Here is a 16931-nt window from a genome sequence, read left to right as displayed (position 1 = left end):
ATTGGATTAAAAAAAATCCCTTCAATATGTTGCCTACCAAAAGACACACTTCAGGGCTAGAGAGACATATAGACTGAAAGTGAGGGGATGAAAGAAAGCTATTTCATATAAATGAAAATGACAAGAAAGTGGGGTAACAATATGTGTATCAGACAAAATAGACTTTAAAACAAAGGCTATAACAAAAGACAAACAAGGACATTATATAATAATAAAGAGATCAATATAAGAGGAGAATATTACACTCATTAACATAAGCACCCTATAACAGGAGGACCTAAATATATAAAGCAAATACTAACAGACATAAAGGGAGAAACTGACAATAATACAATAACAGTAGGAGACTTTAACACCCCACTGACATCAATGGACAAATCATGTAGACAGAAAATCAATATGGCAATAAGGTCCTAAATGACACAATAGAGTTGGATTTAATCAATGTCTACTGCATACCCCCCCAAAAGCAGAATACACATTCTTTTCAAGCACACAAGAAATGTTCTCTATGATAGACCACATACTGGAACACAAAACAAGTCCCAACAAATTTAGAGGTAAAAATTATATCAAGCACCTTTTCTGACCACAACGGTCTGAAACTAGGAATCAACCACAGGAAAAAAAAAAAAAGTGAAAAGTACAAACACGGAGAGTAAACAACCTGCTATTAAAAAACCCAATGGGTCAATGATGTAATCAAAGAAGAAATCAGAAAATACCTTGAGACAAATAAAAATGAAAACACGACTTTACAAAATCTTTGGGATGTAGAAAAAGCAGTTCTAAGAAGGAAGTTCATAGTGATACAGGCCTTCCTCAAGAAACAAGAAAAATCTCAAATAAACAACCTAACCTACCACCTGCAAGAGAAAAAGAATAAACAAAGCCAAAGTCAGAAGAAGGAAGGAAATAATAAAGATCACAGAGGAAATAAAATAGAGATCAAAAAGACAATAGAAAAGGTCAATAAAACCAAGAGCTGGTTTTTTAAAAGGATAAACAAAATTGACAAACCTCTATCGAGGCACCAAGAAGAAAAGAGAGGACCCAAATAAACAAATTAAGACATCAAAGAGGAGTAATAACAACTGATATCACAGAAATACAAAAAATCATAAGAGAATACTATGTACAGTTATATGCCAACAAATTGGACAACCTAGAAGAAATGGACAAATTTCTAGAAACATACATCCTGCCAAGACTGAGTCAAGAAGAAACAGACAATTTGAATGAACAATCACTAGAAGTGAAATAGAATCTGAAATAAAATAACTCTCTGCAAACAAGTCCAGGACCAAGCAGTTTCACTAGGGAATTCTACCAAAACATATAAAGAACTTATACCTATCCTTCTCAAACTATTCCAAAAAAATTGAAGAGGAGGGAGCACTGCCACATTCATCCTAGGAGGCCACCATTACCCTGATACCAAAACCAGACAAAGACGCCACAAGAAAAAGAAAATTACATGCCAATATCTTTGATGACTATAGATGCAAAAGTCCTCAAAAATATATTAGCGAACCGAATCCAGCAATACATAAAAAGGATTATACACCATGATTAAGTTGGATTAATTCCAGGGGCACAAGGATGGTTCGACATATGCAAATCAATCAATGTGATACACCACATTAACAAAAGGAAAGACAAAAACCACATGATCATCTCAAAAGATGCAGAAAAAGCATTTGACAAAATACAACATGCATTCATGATAAAAAAATCTTGCCAAAGTGGGAACAGAGGGAACATATCTGAACATAATACAGGTTATTTACAAGAAACCCAGAGCCAACATAATACTCACTGGTGAAAAGCTGTAGACCTTCCCACTAAATTCAGGAACATGACAAGAATGCCCATTCTCACCACTTCTACTTAACATAGTATTAAAAGTCCTAGCCACAGCTATCAGACCAGAAAAAGAAATAAAAATTATCCAAATTGAAAGTGAAAAGGTAAAACTGTCACTATTTGCAGATGACATGATACTCCATAGTGAGAGTCCTAAAGTCTCCACAGAAAACTATTAGAACCAATTAATGATTTCAACGAGGTAGCAGGATACAAGATTAATATACATAATTCCGCTGTGGTCTAAAAACTAATAATGAAATATCAGAAACAGAAAGTAAAAAAACAACTCTCTTTAAAATCACATCAAAAATAATAAAATACCTAGGAATAAACCTAACCAGGGAGGTGAAAGACATACACTCTGAAAATGATAAAACAATGATGAAGGAAATTGAAGCTGATATAAAGAAGTGGAAACGTATCCTGTGCTCTTGGATTGGAAGAATTAATATTGTTAAAATGGCCATTCTATCCAAAGCAATCTACAAATTTAATTCAATCTTTATCAAAATACCAGAACATTTTTTACAGAGCTACAAACAATCATAAAATTCGTATGGAACCATGAAAGACCCCAAACTGCCAAAATGACCTTGCAAAAAAAGAACAAAGCTGAAGGTATAACTCTTCCAGACATCAGACTATACTAAAAAGCTACAGTAATCAAAAAGTGTGGTACTGACACAAAAGCAGACACATATATCAATGATATAGAACAGACAACCCAGAAATAAACCCACGCACTATGGTCAATTAATCTACAAAAAAGGAGACAACAATACACAATGGAGAAAAGACCATCTCTTCAATAAGTGGTGCTGGGAAAACTGGACAGTCACATGTAAAACAATGAGATTAGAACATTCCATCACACCATATACAAAAATAAACTCAAAATGGTTTAACGACCTAAATGTAAGAACAGAAATCATAAAACTCCTAGAAGAGAACATATGCAGAACACTCTTTGACATAAATTATAATAGCAATATTCTTTTAGATCAGTATCCTAAGGCAAAAGAAATAAAAGCAAAAATAAACAAATGCAACTTAATTAAACTTAAAAGCTTTTGTACAGCAAAGGAAATGATTAACAAAATGAAAAAACAACGTATGGGATGGGAGAAAATATTTGCAAATAATGCAACCGAAAAGGGGTTAATATCTGAAAGATACAAAAAGCTCACAAACTCAATATCGAAAAACAAACAACCCCATCAAAAAATGGGCAGAACATCTGAATAGACACTTCTCCAAAGAAGACATACAGATGGCCAACAGGCACATGAAAAGATACTCAGCAATACTAATTATAAGAGAAATGAAAATCAAAACAACGAGATATGACCTCACTCCTGTCAGAATGGCTATCATCAAAAAGGCCTACAAATAACAAATGTTGGCAAGGGTATGGAGAAAAGGGAAACCCTTTTACACTGTTAAAAGTAATGTAAATTGGTGCAGCCACTGTGGAAAACAGTAAGAAGGTTCCTAAAAAAACTAAAAATAGAACTACCATATGATCCAGAAATTCCACTCCTGGGTATCTATCTGGAAAAAATGAGAACGCTAAATGGAAAAGATACATGCACCCCAAGGTTCATAGCAGCACTATTTATAATAGCCAGGACATGCCAGAAACCCAAGTGCCCATCAAGAGATGACTGGATTGACTGTTTGCAGATGACATGATACTATACATAGAGAATCCTAAAGATGCTACCAGAAAACTGCTAAAGCTAATCAATGAATTTGGTAAAGTAGCAAGATTCAAAATTAATGCACAGAAATCTCTTGCATTCCTATACATTAATGATGAAAAATCTGAGAGAGAAATTAAGGAAACACACTCCCATTTACCAGTGCAACAAAAAGAATAAAATACCTAGGAATAAACCTACCCAAGGAGACAAAAGACCTGTATGCAGAAAACTATAAGACACTGATGAAAGAAATTAAAGATGATACAAACAGATGGAGAGATATACAATGTTCTTGGACTGGAAGAATCAACATTGTGAAAATGACTATACTACCCAAAGCAATCTACAGTTCAATGCAGTCCGTATCAAACAACCAATGACATTCTTCACAGCAGTAGAACAAAAAGTTTCACAATTTGTATGGAAACACAAAAGACCCCGAATAGCCAAAGCAATCTTGAGAAAGAAAAATGGAGCTGGAGGCATCAGGCTCCTGGACTTCGGACTACAGTAATCAAGCTACAGTAATCAAGACAGTATGGTACTGATACAAAAACAAAAATATAGATCAATGGAATGGGATAGAAAGCCCAGAGATAAACCCACACACATATGGTCACCTTATCTTTGATAAAGGAGGCAAGAATATACAGTGGAGAAAAGACAGCCTATTCAATAAGTGGTGCTAGGAAAACTGGACAGCTACATGTAAAAGAACGAAACTAGAACACTCCTTAACACCATACACAAAAATAAACTCAAATTGGATTAAAGACCTACATGTAAGGCCAGACACTATAAAACTCTTAGAGGAAAACACAGGCAGAACACTCTATGATACAAATCATAGCAAGATCCTTTTTGACCCACCTCCTAGAAAAATGGAAATAAAAACAAAAATAAACAAATAGGACCTAAGGAACTTAAAAGCTTTTGCACAGCAAAGCAAACCATAAACAAGACGAAAAGACAACCCTCAGAATGGGAGAAAATATTTGCAAACGAAGCAACTGACAAAGGATTAATCTCCAAAATATACAAGCAGCCCATGCAGCTCAATATCAAGAAAACAAACAACCCAATCCAAAAATGGGCAGAAGACCTCAACAGACATTTCTCCCAAGAAGATATACAGATTGCCAACAAACAGATGAAAAGATGCTCAACAGCACTAATCATCAGAGAAATGCAAATCAAAGCTACAGTGAGGTATCACCTCACACCAGTCAGAAAGGCCATTATCAAAACATCTACAAACAACAAATGCTGGAGAGGGTGTGGAGAAAAGGAAACACTCTTGCATTGTTGGTGTGAACGTAAATTGATACAGCCACTATGGAGAACAGTATGGAGGTTCCTTAAAAAACTAAAAATAGAGTTAACATATGACCCAGCAATCCCACAACTGGGCATATACCCTGAGAAAACCATAATTCAAAAAGAGTCATGTACCACAATGTTCATTGCAGCACTATTTACAATAACCAGGACATGGAAGCAACCTAAATGTCCATCAACAGATGAATGGACAAAGAAGATGTGGCACATATATACAATGGAATATTACTCAGCCATAAAAAATGAAATTGAGTTATTTGTAGTGAGGTGGAATCTGTCATACAGAGTGAAGTAAGTCAGAAAGAGAAAAACAAATACCATATGCTAACACATATATATAGAATCTAAAAAAAAAAAGGTTCTGAAGAACCTAGAAGCACGATAGGAGTAAAGATGCAGACATAGAGAATGGACTTAGGGACACAGGGAGGGGGAAGGGTAAGTTGGGACGAAGTGAGAGAGTGGCATCGACATATATACACTACCAAATGTAAAATAGTTAGTGGGAAGCAGCTGCATAGCAAAGGGAGATCAGCTTGGTGCTTTGTGACCACCTAGAGGGGTGGGATAGGGAGGGTGGGAGGGAGTCGCAAGAGGGAGCGGATATGGTGATATAAGTATACATATAGCTGATTCACTTTGTTATACAGCAGAAACTAACACAACAATGTAAAGCAATTATACTCCAATAAAGATCTTAAAAATAAAAAAAGAATAGATGACTGGATTAAGAAGATGTGTGTTTGTGTGATTGCATGTGTGAATGTATATATAATGGAATACTACTCAGCCATAAAAAATAATGAAATTCTGCCATCTGCAGCAACATGGATTGACCTAGAGAATATGTTTAGTGAAATAAGTCAAAGACAAATATTATGTGATATCACTTACATGTGCAATGTAAAACACAGTACAAATGAATGTATATGCAAAACAGAAACAGAGTCACAGGTGTAGAGAACAAACTTCTGGTTACCAAAGAAGAGCAGGAAGGGGGGGGGGTAGGGACAAATTTCAGGTATGGGATTAATAGATATAAAATACTATATATAAAATAGATAAGCAACAAAGATTTACTGTACAGCACAAGGAATTATAGCCATTATCTTCTAATAACCTATAATGGAGTATAACCTGCAAAAATACTGAATCAGTATGCTGTACACCTGAAACTAATATAATACTGTAAACTGAGTATACTTCAATAAAAATAATAAATTGGAGGTAATTTATTTTTGATTAAAAATAGGTTCCAATAATTTCTTGTATAACTAATGTCATGTTTTCACCGTAAACAAAAATCAACTTTGTTAATTGGACAAATAAATGTCCTTAACTTTTTCTGATATCTAAATGATGAATCTAAAAAATGTCACTTCCTTATAATATTAGTCACCTACTTCCCAACCTAATACAAAGAATACCTCATTAACTGTATTCAGACATTGGGTATACCATTGCTCACTACAGCTTTCTTCAAATGTTACATAAATGGCAAGAGGTAAAGTAAATATCAGCGAAATGGCATCTGTATCCCAAAGCATCTTTCTCAGATACAAAAACGTAGATAGCGAGAAGGTGCAGTAATTCTTCTTCTTCAAGCCAACTAAAAAAAAAAATCCCTATTTGCTATGTTTACCATACCTACTTATAAGTTTAACAGTGGGATCAAAGGAGACACATAGTATTAGTTCAGCGCTAGAAATTATTTTCCAGTATATCCTGATACAAAATTGTCTACCTCGACTACTAAAACATGAAAGATTTCATGAAGTCAATGCCCCACAAACATACATCTTGAAGGTAATTTCCTCATCAAATTCTAACCTCTTAGCCTTTGTTAAAAATTGTACTGTATTAGCTAATGACTTAATAACCACATAATCAGTCAACACCTTTTCCTTGTGAAACCTTTTATATCACCAATTTCCTAGATACTATATGCAATATACTTATAAGCAATAAAGTAAAAAAATGTAATTTTATTACATTTTAAATACTTGAACATACTGGCCTTATCTATTACTAAATAGGAAATGTGTTAAAAATGTAATGGACAATAAAGTTGAATTTGTCTACAAAGTAGCAACTAAAATAGAAGGATCTATTTCAAATTAAAGTGATACAGATATTATTACATTAATATGTAACTATTCAAAAAAGTAAGAGTAGCTTAGGAAATGTATGGGCAGATAGAAGCTAATATGGATTTTAGAAAAAAAAATGTATTAAGTGAAATTTAGTTTCAAACTCTGAAAAAGAGAGAATGCTCTACTAAATATAGTCACTAAAAATATTTAGAATAAAAGCAGGGAAGCTGAATTTACACAGAATGTAGGTTTCCTTTGCTGTAAAACTGCCATTTTATGTTTCTACAAAAATCAATTTGCTAAGGCTCAAAGAAGGACCAAAAGTGGAATACTCAATGTGCAAGCAACTCATATTTCTCAGAATCAATATAAATTTAGATGATTTTCATATCTCTAAGAAAATTAATCAGATTTTAAAAATATCATGTGCTAGGAAAATTTAAACTGAGTCAAAGAATAATGACTGCCAGGTAAAGTCATTAGCTGAATAGTTTTCTCCTTATCCAGATGAATGGTTAGTATTAAATCTTGGATGTTCAAAAATATATATTACAGCAATATCATTAAAAAACAGTAATTATTCATTTTTAGATATTAATAGATATGCTTTTAAACCTCAAACATTCTATTTTTTGAAAATGTTATTACTGATTGTAAAACTTGCTATTAACCAGAACTTACATTTCAGCCACAAATAAAAAGAGAGTAAAACATAGGGAAAGATATTCAGGATTTCGAAGATATGAAGGAGACATCTCAAGTACCTAATTAATAAGAATTTTATAGAGCACAAACCAGGTGTTTAAATGGTGGTAGGTACACAGAGATTGTAAGCTTTGACTTACTGATAAAACAAAACACAGAAGATTACAGGGTACTGCAAAATAATGTTCAGTGCCACAGATGTGCAAAATATGGCAATATTGGCCTGAACTATAAAAGTTAGCAAGGAGCTGTACAAAGGAGTTGGAATTGAGTCAGAATTTGAACAAAGAGTAAGATTCAAACTGGCACTGAAAAGGGTATTACTATAGGACCATGCAAAGGTCTGAATATGTGAATGAATGGTAATGCGTATTTATTCCAGCTATGCATTCTCATACTGTTCCTAAAAGTGTAAAAAATCATTATCCAGGGCTTCCCTGGTGGCGCAGTGGTTGAGAGTCCGCCTGCCGATGCAGGGGACACGGGTTTGTGCCCCGGTCCAGGAAGATCCCACATGCCACGGAGCGGCTGCACCCGTGAGCCATGGCCACTGAGCCTGCGCGTCTGGAGCCTGTGCTCCGCAACGGTAGAGGCCACAACAGTGAGAGGCCTGCGTACCGGAAAAAAAAAAAAATTATTATCCACAAAAACTGATAGGAAAGTAGAGGCTGTGAACCTTCGGCATTATATCCATTTTCATATTAAAAAAAAATCACACATTTTTGCTGTCATCTTCCAGGTATCCTGAGAGGAAAAGTTTTATAATCATTTTCTGCTTATAATTTTTCTCTCTCTTTTTTTTTTTTTTTGCGGTACACGGGCCTCTCACTGTTATGGCCTCTCCCGTTGGGGAGAGCACAGGATCCGGACGCGCAGGCTCAGCGGCCACGGCTCACGGGCCCAGCCGTTCCGAGGCATGTGGGATCCTCCCAGACCGGGACACGAACCCGCGTCCCGTGCATCGGCAGGCGGACTCTCAACCACTGCGCCACCAGGGAAGCCCGCTATTTTTTTCTTTTTTAATCATCTTATGTTTCTTTTATATACAGAAACTCTCAATATAATACTATTTGGTACATTGCTACCATCTTCTTTATATCTAGTAGGCTTCTATTTTGTTCTTTAAGATTTAGTTTCCCTTCACATTTTAAACAATTGAGTAATAGAGTATTATTTCCTTGCACTTATTGCCATTACATATTTGAAGTCTACTTCACTTTGTCATAATTTATCCCATGTTTTCTTTGATTCTATACTGTAAAACGTCACATTTGTCTCATTCCTACACAGGAGGAAACTGATTAATTTGAAGGTCAATTTAGTTACAGAAGGTTTTATTTCTGTTTTGTACTAATGAACCACCATGAACTGCCCAAATTAAACATGAACTAAACAGTTTAAACCCAAACTGCCATTCATTTAACTGTAAATCGATAACTCTTCAAGAAACTAATGGCTCCAATCCCTTATCCTCTCAAAGAATGAGAATATTTCCTTGCTGTTGTTTTATGGAAGAAAAATGAAAATTTCAAGTATTTACCATTTCCAGTTTCTCTACTTTAAGGCGAACAGAGGGATTTAGGGAAATCTTCTTTCCTTGTGGTCCATAATTATTAGTCAAGGCAGGGGCAATATCTACGAGACAACAGGGTACACATTAATTGGAAATTTAATTGGAATAGAATTTTTCATTTGACAGGATGTGTTCTGGGCTCCTGAGGTTCAGAAAGAATTCTGGCTAATCAGTTGGCAGTTTTCACTTTTGTTTTCATGATTTTTTGTTCTTTAAATCTAAAATGTATTATATAAACCAGCTTCACTTAAGCCTTAAAAGACATGATATAAAAAGAGTGGGCAATTATGCATTAGGTCCCACAGAAATATTAATACAACAAACATACATCCCACCAGTTACCTTGTCATCACAACAGCTTACTAATTGCAAAATGAAAAGTCTTTTTTTTCTTCCAAAATAAGCAAAATCATATTAGAAATTTTAAAAGGTCATGATTTTTCTCTGGCAAAAGTGGTTTTGCTACATGAGTTCTGGAGGTACTATGGAAAAACTCACAAATGCAAACTGTTTCAAGTTTGCACATAAAGTATGATATAGGCTCAGAACTTCTTGAACTAAAAATCCTATTTCTTATTTTACAGAAGTTATATTCCAAGTAGCATAAATGGATTCTCAAGAGTTGAGTGTCATACACCTCTCACCCATTCTCTAACGCCTTCTCAGTCTACCCTGATTATTTAGACGAGCTATGTCCTTGTTGCCTGAGTAAAAAACAGGTGTCACAAGGGACTAGAACTTGAAAAATTATTTGCCTTAATATGCCAAAGTTTCTCAAGCAAATTCCTGCAATTCATGTCAATCCTTATATCTAAATTGTCACCATTCTAAATACACTTTTAAATGGTATTTTACTAGTTCTACATAGAAACAAGAGGAAGAGAAAAAACTTTTTAAAATGTCACATTTTTATGCAGCGTTTTAATTTTTTTTTATTTCTCAGAGCATCTGTCTCTAAGTACAAAATGATTTGCATTCTCTTTCTTAAGAACATAAGAAGTGCATAGGAAAATAAATAGTCTTCCTCTAAACCTTTAACGCTTCCTTAACATTCTATGTAAAATCTTGAATATAGCTTATAGGTGTCAAGATCATGAAAAAAAAATGGTTACTGACTTTTAGCTTTAAATGGAAGTCAAACCTAGAGAAAGACTGGTTTTAGTATAATACAATTTTTACAATTTTGACATAAGCAACAAAGACGCCTTAGTTGCTGTGATACCTAATTGTTGGCCAAGGGCTAAAAATATATTATACATATAAAATTTTTTCCTCTTAAGAGAAATTTTGTGCCAAACCTAAAGTGTAGCATAAAATATCAGCATGGAGTGAAGTGGTTTGGAAGCCCAAAGAGCGGGTAAGTCAAACCTTATCTTTCATTTTTAGGGTTTGGACATGTGAGGCTTGACAACGACTTTCAGTCTGGTGCCTGACCTATCATTAAGGCACAGTAGCACAAGGTGGACCCAAGCTAACCTAGTTATGATCTCAGACCAAGACTAACCCTGAGTGTGAATTACTCAATTCAAGTGTGTGTGGAAGGCATAGAGAGAAGACAAAAGAGAGGGAGGGATAGGGACTCACACCAAGGCGTGGGTTCTCACTTATGTTTTCCTACATCTAAGCATAAAAATTTGCTATGTGCAGCAGTGGAAATAACAGATTAACTCTTATTTATGCTTACTTTTAGCCAGGCATTACACTAAGTACTTTATATATATAAGCTCATTTAATCTTTACAATAACCACAGTGACACAGGTGTTATTATTTCCAACCCAAGAATGATGAGACTAAGGCCCAAAAGGGTAAAGAAACTAGCCCAAGATCATACAACTAGTAGGTGACCATGTTAGGATTCTAATCTCTTATGACCCCTGAAGACAATTTCTTAAATGTGTCAATATCTTTCATCATCAGTTTTCTCATCTGTAAAGTAGGAAGAATAAAACAGATCACCTTACAGGAATTGTAAAGGTAAATTAAAAATCATAGAAAACTACTATGAAAACTATAAAGTAGCTTTAATAGTAACACAGACACACAGAGATTTAATAGGAGATTTAATGTAAACTTATAATAATCCCCCATTTAACAATATGCAATCATGGCTTAACAAAACCTCACTTTCTTCTAGCCAAACTTCCCCTAAATCTTTACATTTGAGCCAAAACCTTAGGAGGATGTGGACATAAATCCAGCAGGCTTTGGTAATTCAAGGTAACTTGACCTGAAAAGTTCTCCCACAGACAGTTTTCCTCATTTGCCAGTGTCCTCTCTCACTTTCAGCCTTGGGCTCTTTATTTGCTCCTCTCTGGGAGGGGGTGAGAATTTTCAAAGTATGGCTTATTATTCCCTTGGCTCTTCTCTTCCTATTCCTCTTTTTAGGAGCAGAAGAAAGGAAATGTTTTATAAGGGTAGGATCAATACCATTTAGTTAATACCATGAACCCTCACCATGGATATTTTTCCCCATACTAGTTTGTTTTCAGTTTTAAAAGCCTTATTGCAGGAGAATTAAGGCTTGTGTGGTGGTAAAGTTAATGATCGTATTCCTTCACGTAGTAATTCTTTACTGATTTCCTTAGGAATGTCTTTAGCATGTTTTTAGCTCACTCACAAACTCACGCATTATTCAGCGTATGGCAGTAGTAAACAACTCTGGATTCTGAAATAAGAAATTCATATAACAGAATAGTTTCGAAAAACATACTCAAGTATAATGTGAATTTTAAACATTCTAACCAGTTTTACACTTTGGAATGCTTTTGAGATGAGAACAGGGGTAGACTTGCCTCATTAAGTTTATTTTTGTTGAGGTTAACATTAAAACTCATTTATGTTTTTTAATAAATACCAACTGGCTGAAGGAGTCTAGATGTGATGGTTAAGGATCTAATTTGAGAACAATCTATAATTAACTACTTATAACAGACAAATCACAAGGTAGATAAGTTACCTAGAGATAATTTAGAGTTGACTTTGCTTTGTTTTTCTCCCCAGAAACATCTGGCCTACTACATTTATGTGGAAGAAAATGGTACTGAGTCAATTCCATTTCTACTCTAGAAAAATGTTCCATTTTACTTGCATTTTAATATTTACATACAGTTAACTCACTCAAATATGTTTTTCACTAAATTATTTTTCTATTACAAAATCTAGCATCATTTCTTATAGTCACTGATGTAAATTTACCTCAGTTTGTTCATTACTACAGGATCTCCTTGCTCTAATCACATTTGCCTCCTAGGGTCACCTGACATGTAGCTTGACCTAACTTCTTTGCATTTGATGATGATGCCTCCTTCACTTAGGATGATCTGTTACCTTCATCCATCTGTTGATGTTTATCACTTCTTTCAAGATCCAGATGATGTCTGACTTTTGCCAAGAAATTTTTCTCTATAGATTTCTGCATATTTTGTGACAAAATCTTTACTATGTACTAGCTTCTGGGGTAGAGGGGGAGGATGCAAAACTGAATTAAAGGACAGAAGCTTTCACTTCTGCTCTAAAAAACATGCCCTGGAATATTATCTGAGCTATACTCTAAACTTCAGCTTCCGTAATATTAATAATAATGACAGCAAAATGTACTGAGCATATTCTATGCACCAATTACAAAGTGCTTGACATACATAATCTTGTCTAATACTCATAACAAACCCATGAGGAAACTATTTCAATATAATAAGCTAATTCAGCCAATAAGTTGGGAGCAACTTATTCAGAGCCTGGTGACTAACCACTGTGTTTTCCCTATATCACACTCAGGTCACTTACTACTTCTTCCCTTAATCTACTTTGCTCATGTCTTTACACATCTTGTGCAAATGTGTTATTTGTCCATAAGACATATACTTCTTAGAGTACCAAAACCACCCACCCCCTGCTCTAGTCAACACAGAACACTGCAAATAGTCTAGTATTTATTCAATAAAATAATCACACACGCACACACATAAATAAACACACACACATATGTGCTTTCTAATCTGAATAATGAAGGTTTTTAATCCCACATTTTATTTCACAATATACTATTAAGTATTTCATGGAAAAAAAATCCCAGTTCCTTCATATTTTCTACCGAACTATGACGCACATGACATACTCAGTAAATACTTACTGAGTAAATAAATTGGCTAAAAGAGGCATCAAGAGAATGAAAATTAATTATGTAAAGGAAATAATACTAATAAAGTTTCTAAGGGTCAACAAATTCCACTAAGTAAAATGGCATATAATTGACAGCTAAAGATTGTTCCTAACCCACTGGTAAATATTGCTCCAAATCAGAGAAACTACTATGGAATTCACTATAAATTCCTGTTAAGTATAGGAGCTATGTGCTATGGTCTGAATGTTTGTGTCCACCCGAAATTCATATGTTGAAATCCTAACCTTCGGAGTTGAGGCCTTTGGGAGTGCTTAGAGCATGAAGGTGGAGCCCTCACGAATGCGATTAGTGTTATTACAAAAGAGGTCCCACAGTGCTCCCAAGTACTTTCCACCATGTGAGGACACAATAAGAAGCCTGCAACCACAAGGAAGTTCTCACCCAGACCATGCTGGCACCATGATCCAGCCTCCAGAACTGTGAGAAATGTTTGTTATTTATAAGCCACCCATTCTGTGGTATTTTGTTAGAGTAACCCACACAGACTAAGACACTATATAATTTCTGCTAACTCTTCTTTATTTTGAAGTTTTGATCTACACAATGCTATTAAAAATTAAAGTATACGAGTAACAATTTGGTTTATAATTTAGACATGTAATTAACTCTTCCTTTCAATAAGTATAGTTTTTTTTTGTTTGTTTGTTTTTATTGTTGTTCCCTTTAACTTTTGGAGATAATTTAAGGGAAGGCATTTTTTCTTGATATTTGAGCCTACAAACACTTTACAGATTGATAAAAATCCTTTTTTTATGGGTAGCTTACACAATTAATCCTTTACTGTTTTGAAAAGTCAATAAATCATTTCATGCTAATTAAAAACCAGTAATACTGAATTCACAATACTGATGTTCTTTCTAATTTATGTCTATATAATCTCTTCCAAGAAAAACAAAACATACTTCTTTTCTTAAGCTATGCTCCCTTCTATAATTTCTCTGAAAGGTGCATTTAATATACCTCACGAGGATTTCACTAAAAGGGCAAGGCAGCCTAATCTTGAGTTATAGAAGAGTTTTCATTATTTGGTTTCAACAGTTCATTGATTATTACAGCTTCATAGACACTGCGATGATAATGCATCTTTTAAAATTTCAACCCTTTGTTCAGGAAAATTTCCAATAAAAGTCATAATCTAACAGGGACCGCTGCACAATGGATTCATTTCGCTCTTTTATTCAATGAAGGAAAAAGGCATAATGCACCCTTCTTTAAAGTCTTTTAAGTCACATTATGTACTCCTCATTGAGAGAGTAATTGAAAAAAATAACAGGAAAGAGGAATTAAATGTGCATTTACCTGTATTAGGCATATCTGTAGGGCTGTTGTCTGAAGAAGTAATTGGAATCTGTTCTGTTTTCTTGTATCCAGTTTTTATCTATGAAAGAAAATGAGGAAGGTGAAATGTCATTTTCTAAAGTAGGTCAAAAACCAGACGAGAAGCTCATGTTAACATAAAAAGAATGATTAAAGAGATTAAAGCAATAGTCCCCCAAATATAAAACCTTAAAAATTTTGGTATATTCACCTTCAAACACAGCAATTCAGAATGAAAGTAACAACTGCTTTCAGCTCTACCATACCCAAGGACAACAAAATATAAGGCTATGCACTGTGTCTCTGAAAAGGTATTATAACCCCAAATGAGAAAGTATAAAGGGCTAAGAGAAAATCTTAAACTCTGTATCTGATTAGCATGGACCAGAAACTGAAATTACTTTTGATGAATTTTATTGCACTGACTAAAAGCCTACCTGATTTTCAAGTTTGTTTTATAGGGTATACACTCTATTTTATAACTCATTATTTATGGCACCGTTGCAATTAGTAATTACAGTCATCCCTTCATATCTGCCATTTCTGCATGTGCAAATTCAACCAACAATGGATTAAAACTATTCTTTAAAAATTCTAAGAAGTTCCAAAAAGCAAAACTTGAATTTGCCGCATTGGCAACTATTTACATAGCATTTACACTGTATTTATTTACAACTATTTACATAGCATTTACACTGTATTAGGTATTATAAGTAATCTAGAGATGATTTAAAGTATATGGGGAGGCTGTGCATAGGTTAGATGCAAATACTACACCATTTTATACAAGAGACTTGAGCAGCCTCAGATTTTGGTATCTGCTGTCGGGGTGTGGGGAGGTTATCCTGGAGCCAATCCCTCCACAGATGATGAGGGATGACTGTAATTATATCGATTTTGATGTAGGAACTCTCCCTTTCGTGTGATTCTAGGGTGAACTATTGATATATTCCAGCATGCACACATGAGGGAACAAAATCCACCTACACTGTACAGGAAAGAGCTGAGCAACAGAAAGGAAGATTGCCTGTCTTCAGTCAAGCAGAAAACAGAAAAAATAATGAACAGAACCATATTAGAGACTATCTGAAAATAAATATAACTTTCCATATCATAGTTTTGAGTGATATCTAGGCATATCTTTGTGATGCCATTCCTGATCATGATTTTCTGGACAAACAATATATTGACTTGAAAAACTGTATTTATTGACAGCATAGCATAAAATCTTAAGCAAAGATTGGTATTTCAAGGAAATACCAATCTGTTAACAAACTATATTACCAAAATTATAGTTCTATATGTATATGACAAACATAATGACACATAGGGGATTTGTGGACTACATAAATAGAAAAATTTAAGATTACCTGATTTATCTTAAAAGAAGATAAAATGGCATCTGTAGATTTGGGAGTCGATGAGGTCTTTGGAATTAGTATTTCAGGGGAAGAAGAAAGAAGACTAAATTTTGAGGCTTGAGGTCCATATTCTCCTGTAGCTTGTAAAAGGGATGAACACGATGGATTTTCTAAATGACTGCTGTGAGATTTCTGTCTTATGAATGCTATCTCCCAAGCAGATTCTGACCTAGTATTAAAAAGAAGTCACTTTATGGATATAGTACAATTGAATTCTAAGATAATGTTTCATATATTATCAAAAAATACTTCTTTTGGGTCTAAAGTACTAGGACAACTTAAATTTCTATTTTTAGGCAGACGTGCTAAATGACTCATTCTATCTTACAGATAGAATAGTTACCTCAACTTGGCTCTGGTAATTATGCTTTTTGCTTCTTCAAATGATACACCAATCATAGACTCCTTGTTTATTGAGACAAGTTGATCTCCTGGCTTCAAACGTCCATCCTAACAAAAATAGTAACATTTGTAAAGAAACTGATTAAGGTGTTTCTTAAAAAGTTAATTGATGCAATTAAAGCAAAGCACAGTTTTAGTAAAGAATGACTTAAAGAAAAGAGTAAAAAGAAAATTTTAGACAAAGAACCTCAACAGCAAAATGGTTTGATTAAAGTCTGGTTTGGTAATATACATGAATGAAATGGAAATGTTCAAGTACTCCTTGAATAAACTTTCAGCCTAAGGAATCCTGAATATATGAAGACATAGTCTGGTACACTAGGAAAGAG

General features: G+C 34.4%; 1 protein-coding gene across 4 annotated transcripts in view; it reads right to left on the bottom strand.

Moving 5' to 3' along the window:
• The window catches only part of STXBP4 (syntaxin binding protein 4), a 182059-nt gene that overhangs the window by 133403 nt on the left and 31725 nt on the right, over positions 1 to 16931 (bottom strand). For all 4 annotated transcript variants that reach the window (XM_032616291.1, XM_032616290.1, XM_032616288.1 and 1 more), the window contains 4 exons: positions 16544 to 16650; positions 16150 to 16369; positions 14762 to 14840; positions 9249 to 9343 (listed from right to left, as the gene is read on the bottom strand). In XM_032616291.1, coding sequence (XP_032472182.1) covers positions 9249 to 9343; positions 14762 to 14840; positions 16150 to 16369; positions 16544 to 16650 — 501 coding nt within the window. The remainder of the gene's footprint in view (positions 1 to 9248; positions 9344 to 14761; positions 14841 to 16149; positions 16370 to 16543; positions 16651 to 16931) is intronic.

This window comes from Phocoena sinus, chromosome 20 (assembly GCF_008692025.1).
Source record: "Phocoena sinus isolate mPhoSin1 chromosome 20, mPhoSin1.pri, whole genome shotgun sequence".
NCBI classification, from domain to species: Eukaryota; Metazoa; Chordata; class Mammalia; order Artiodactyla; family Phocoenidae; genus Phocoena; species Phocoena sinus.
Note: the sequence above shows the minus strand (reverse complement) of the source record. Positions and strands in the feature narration are given on the sequence as shown.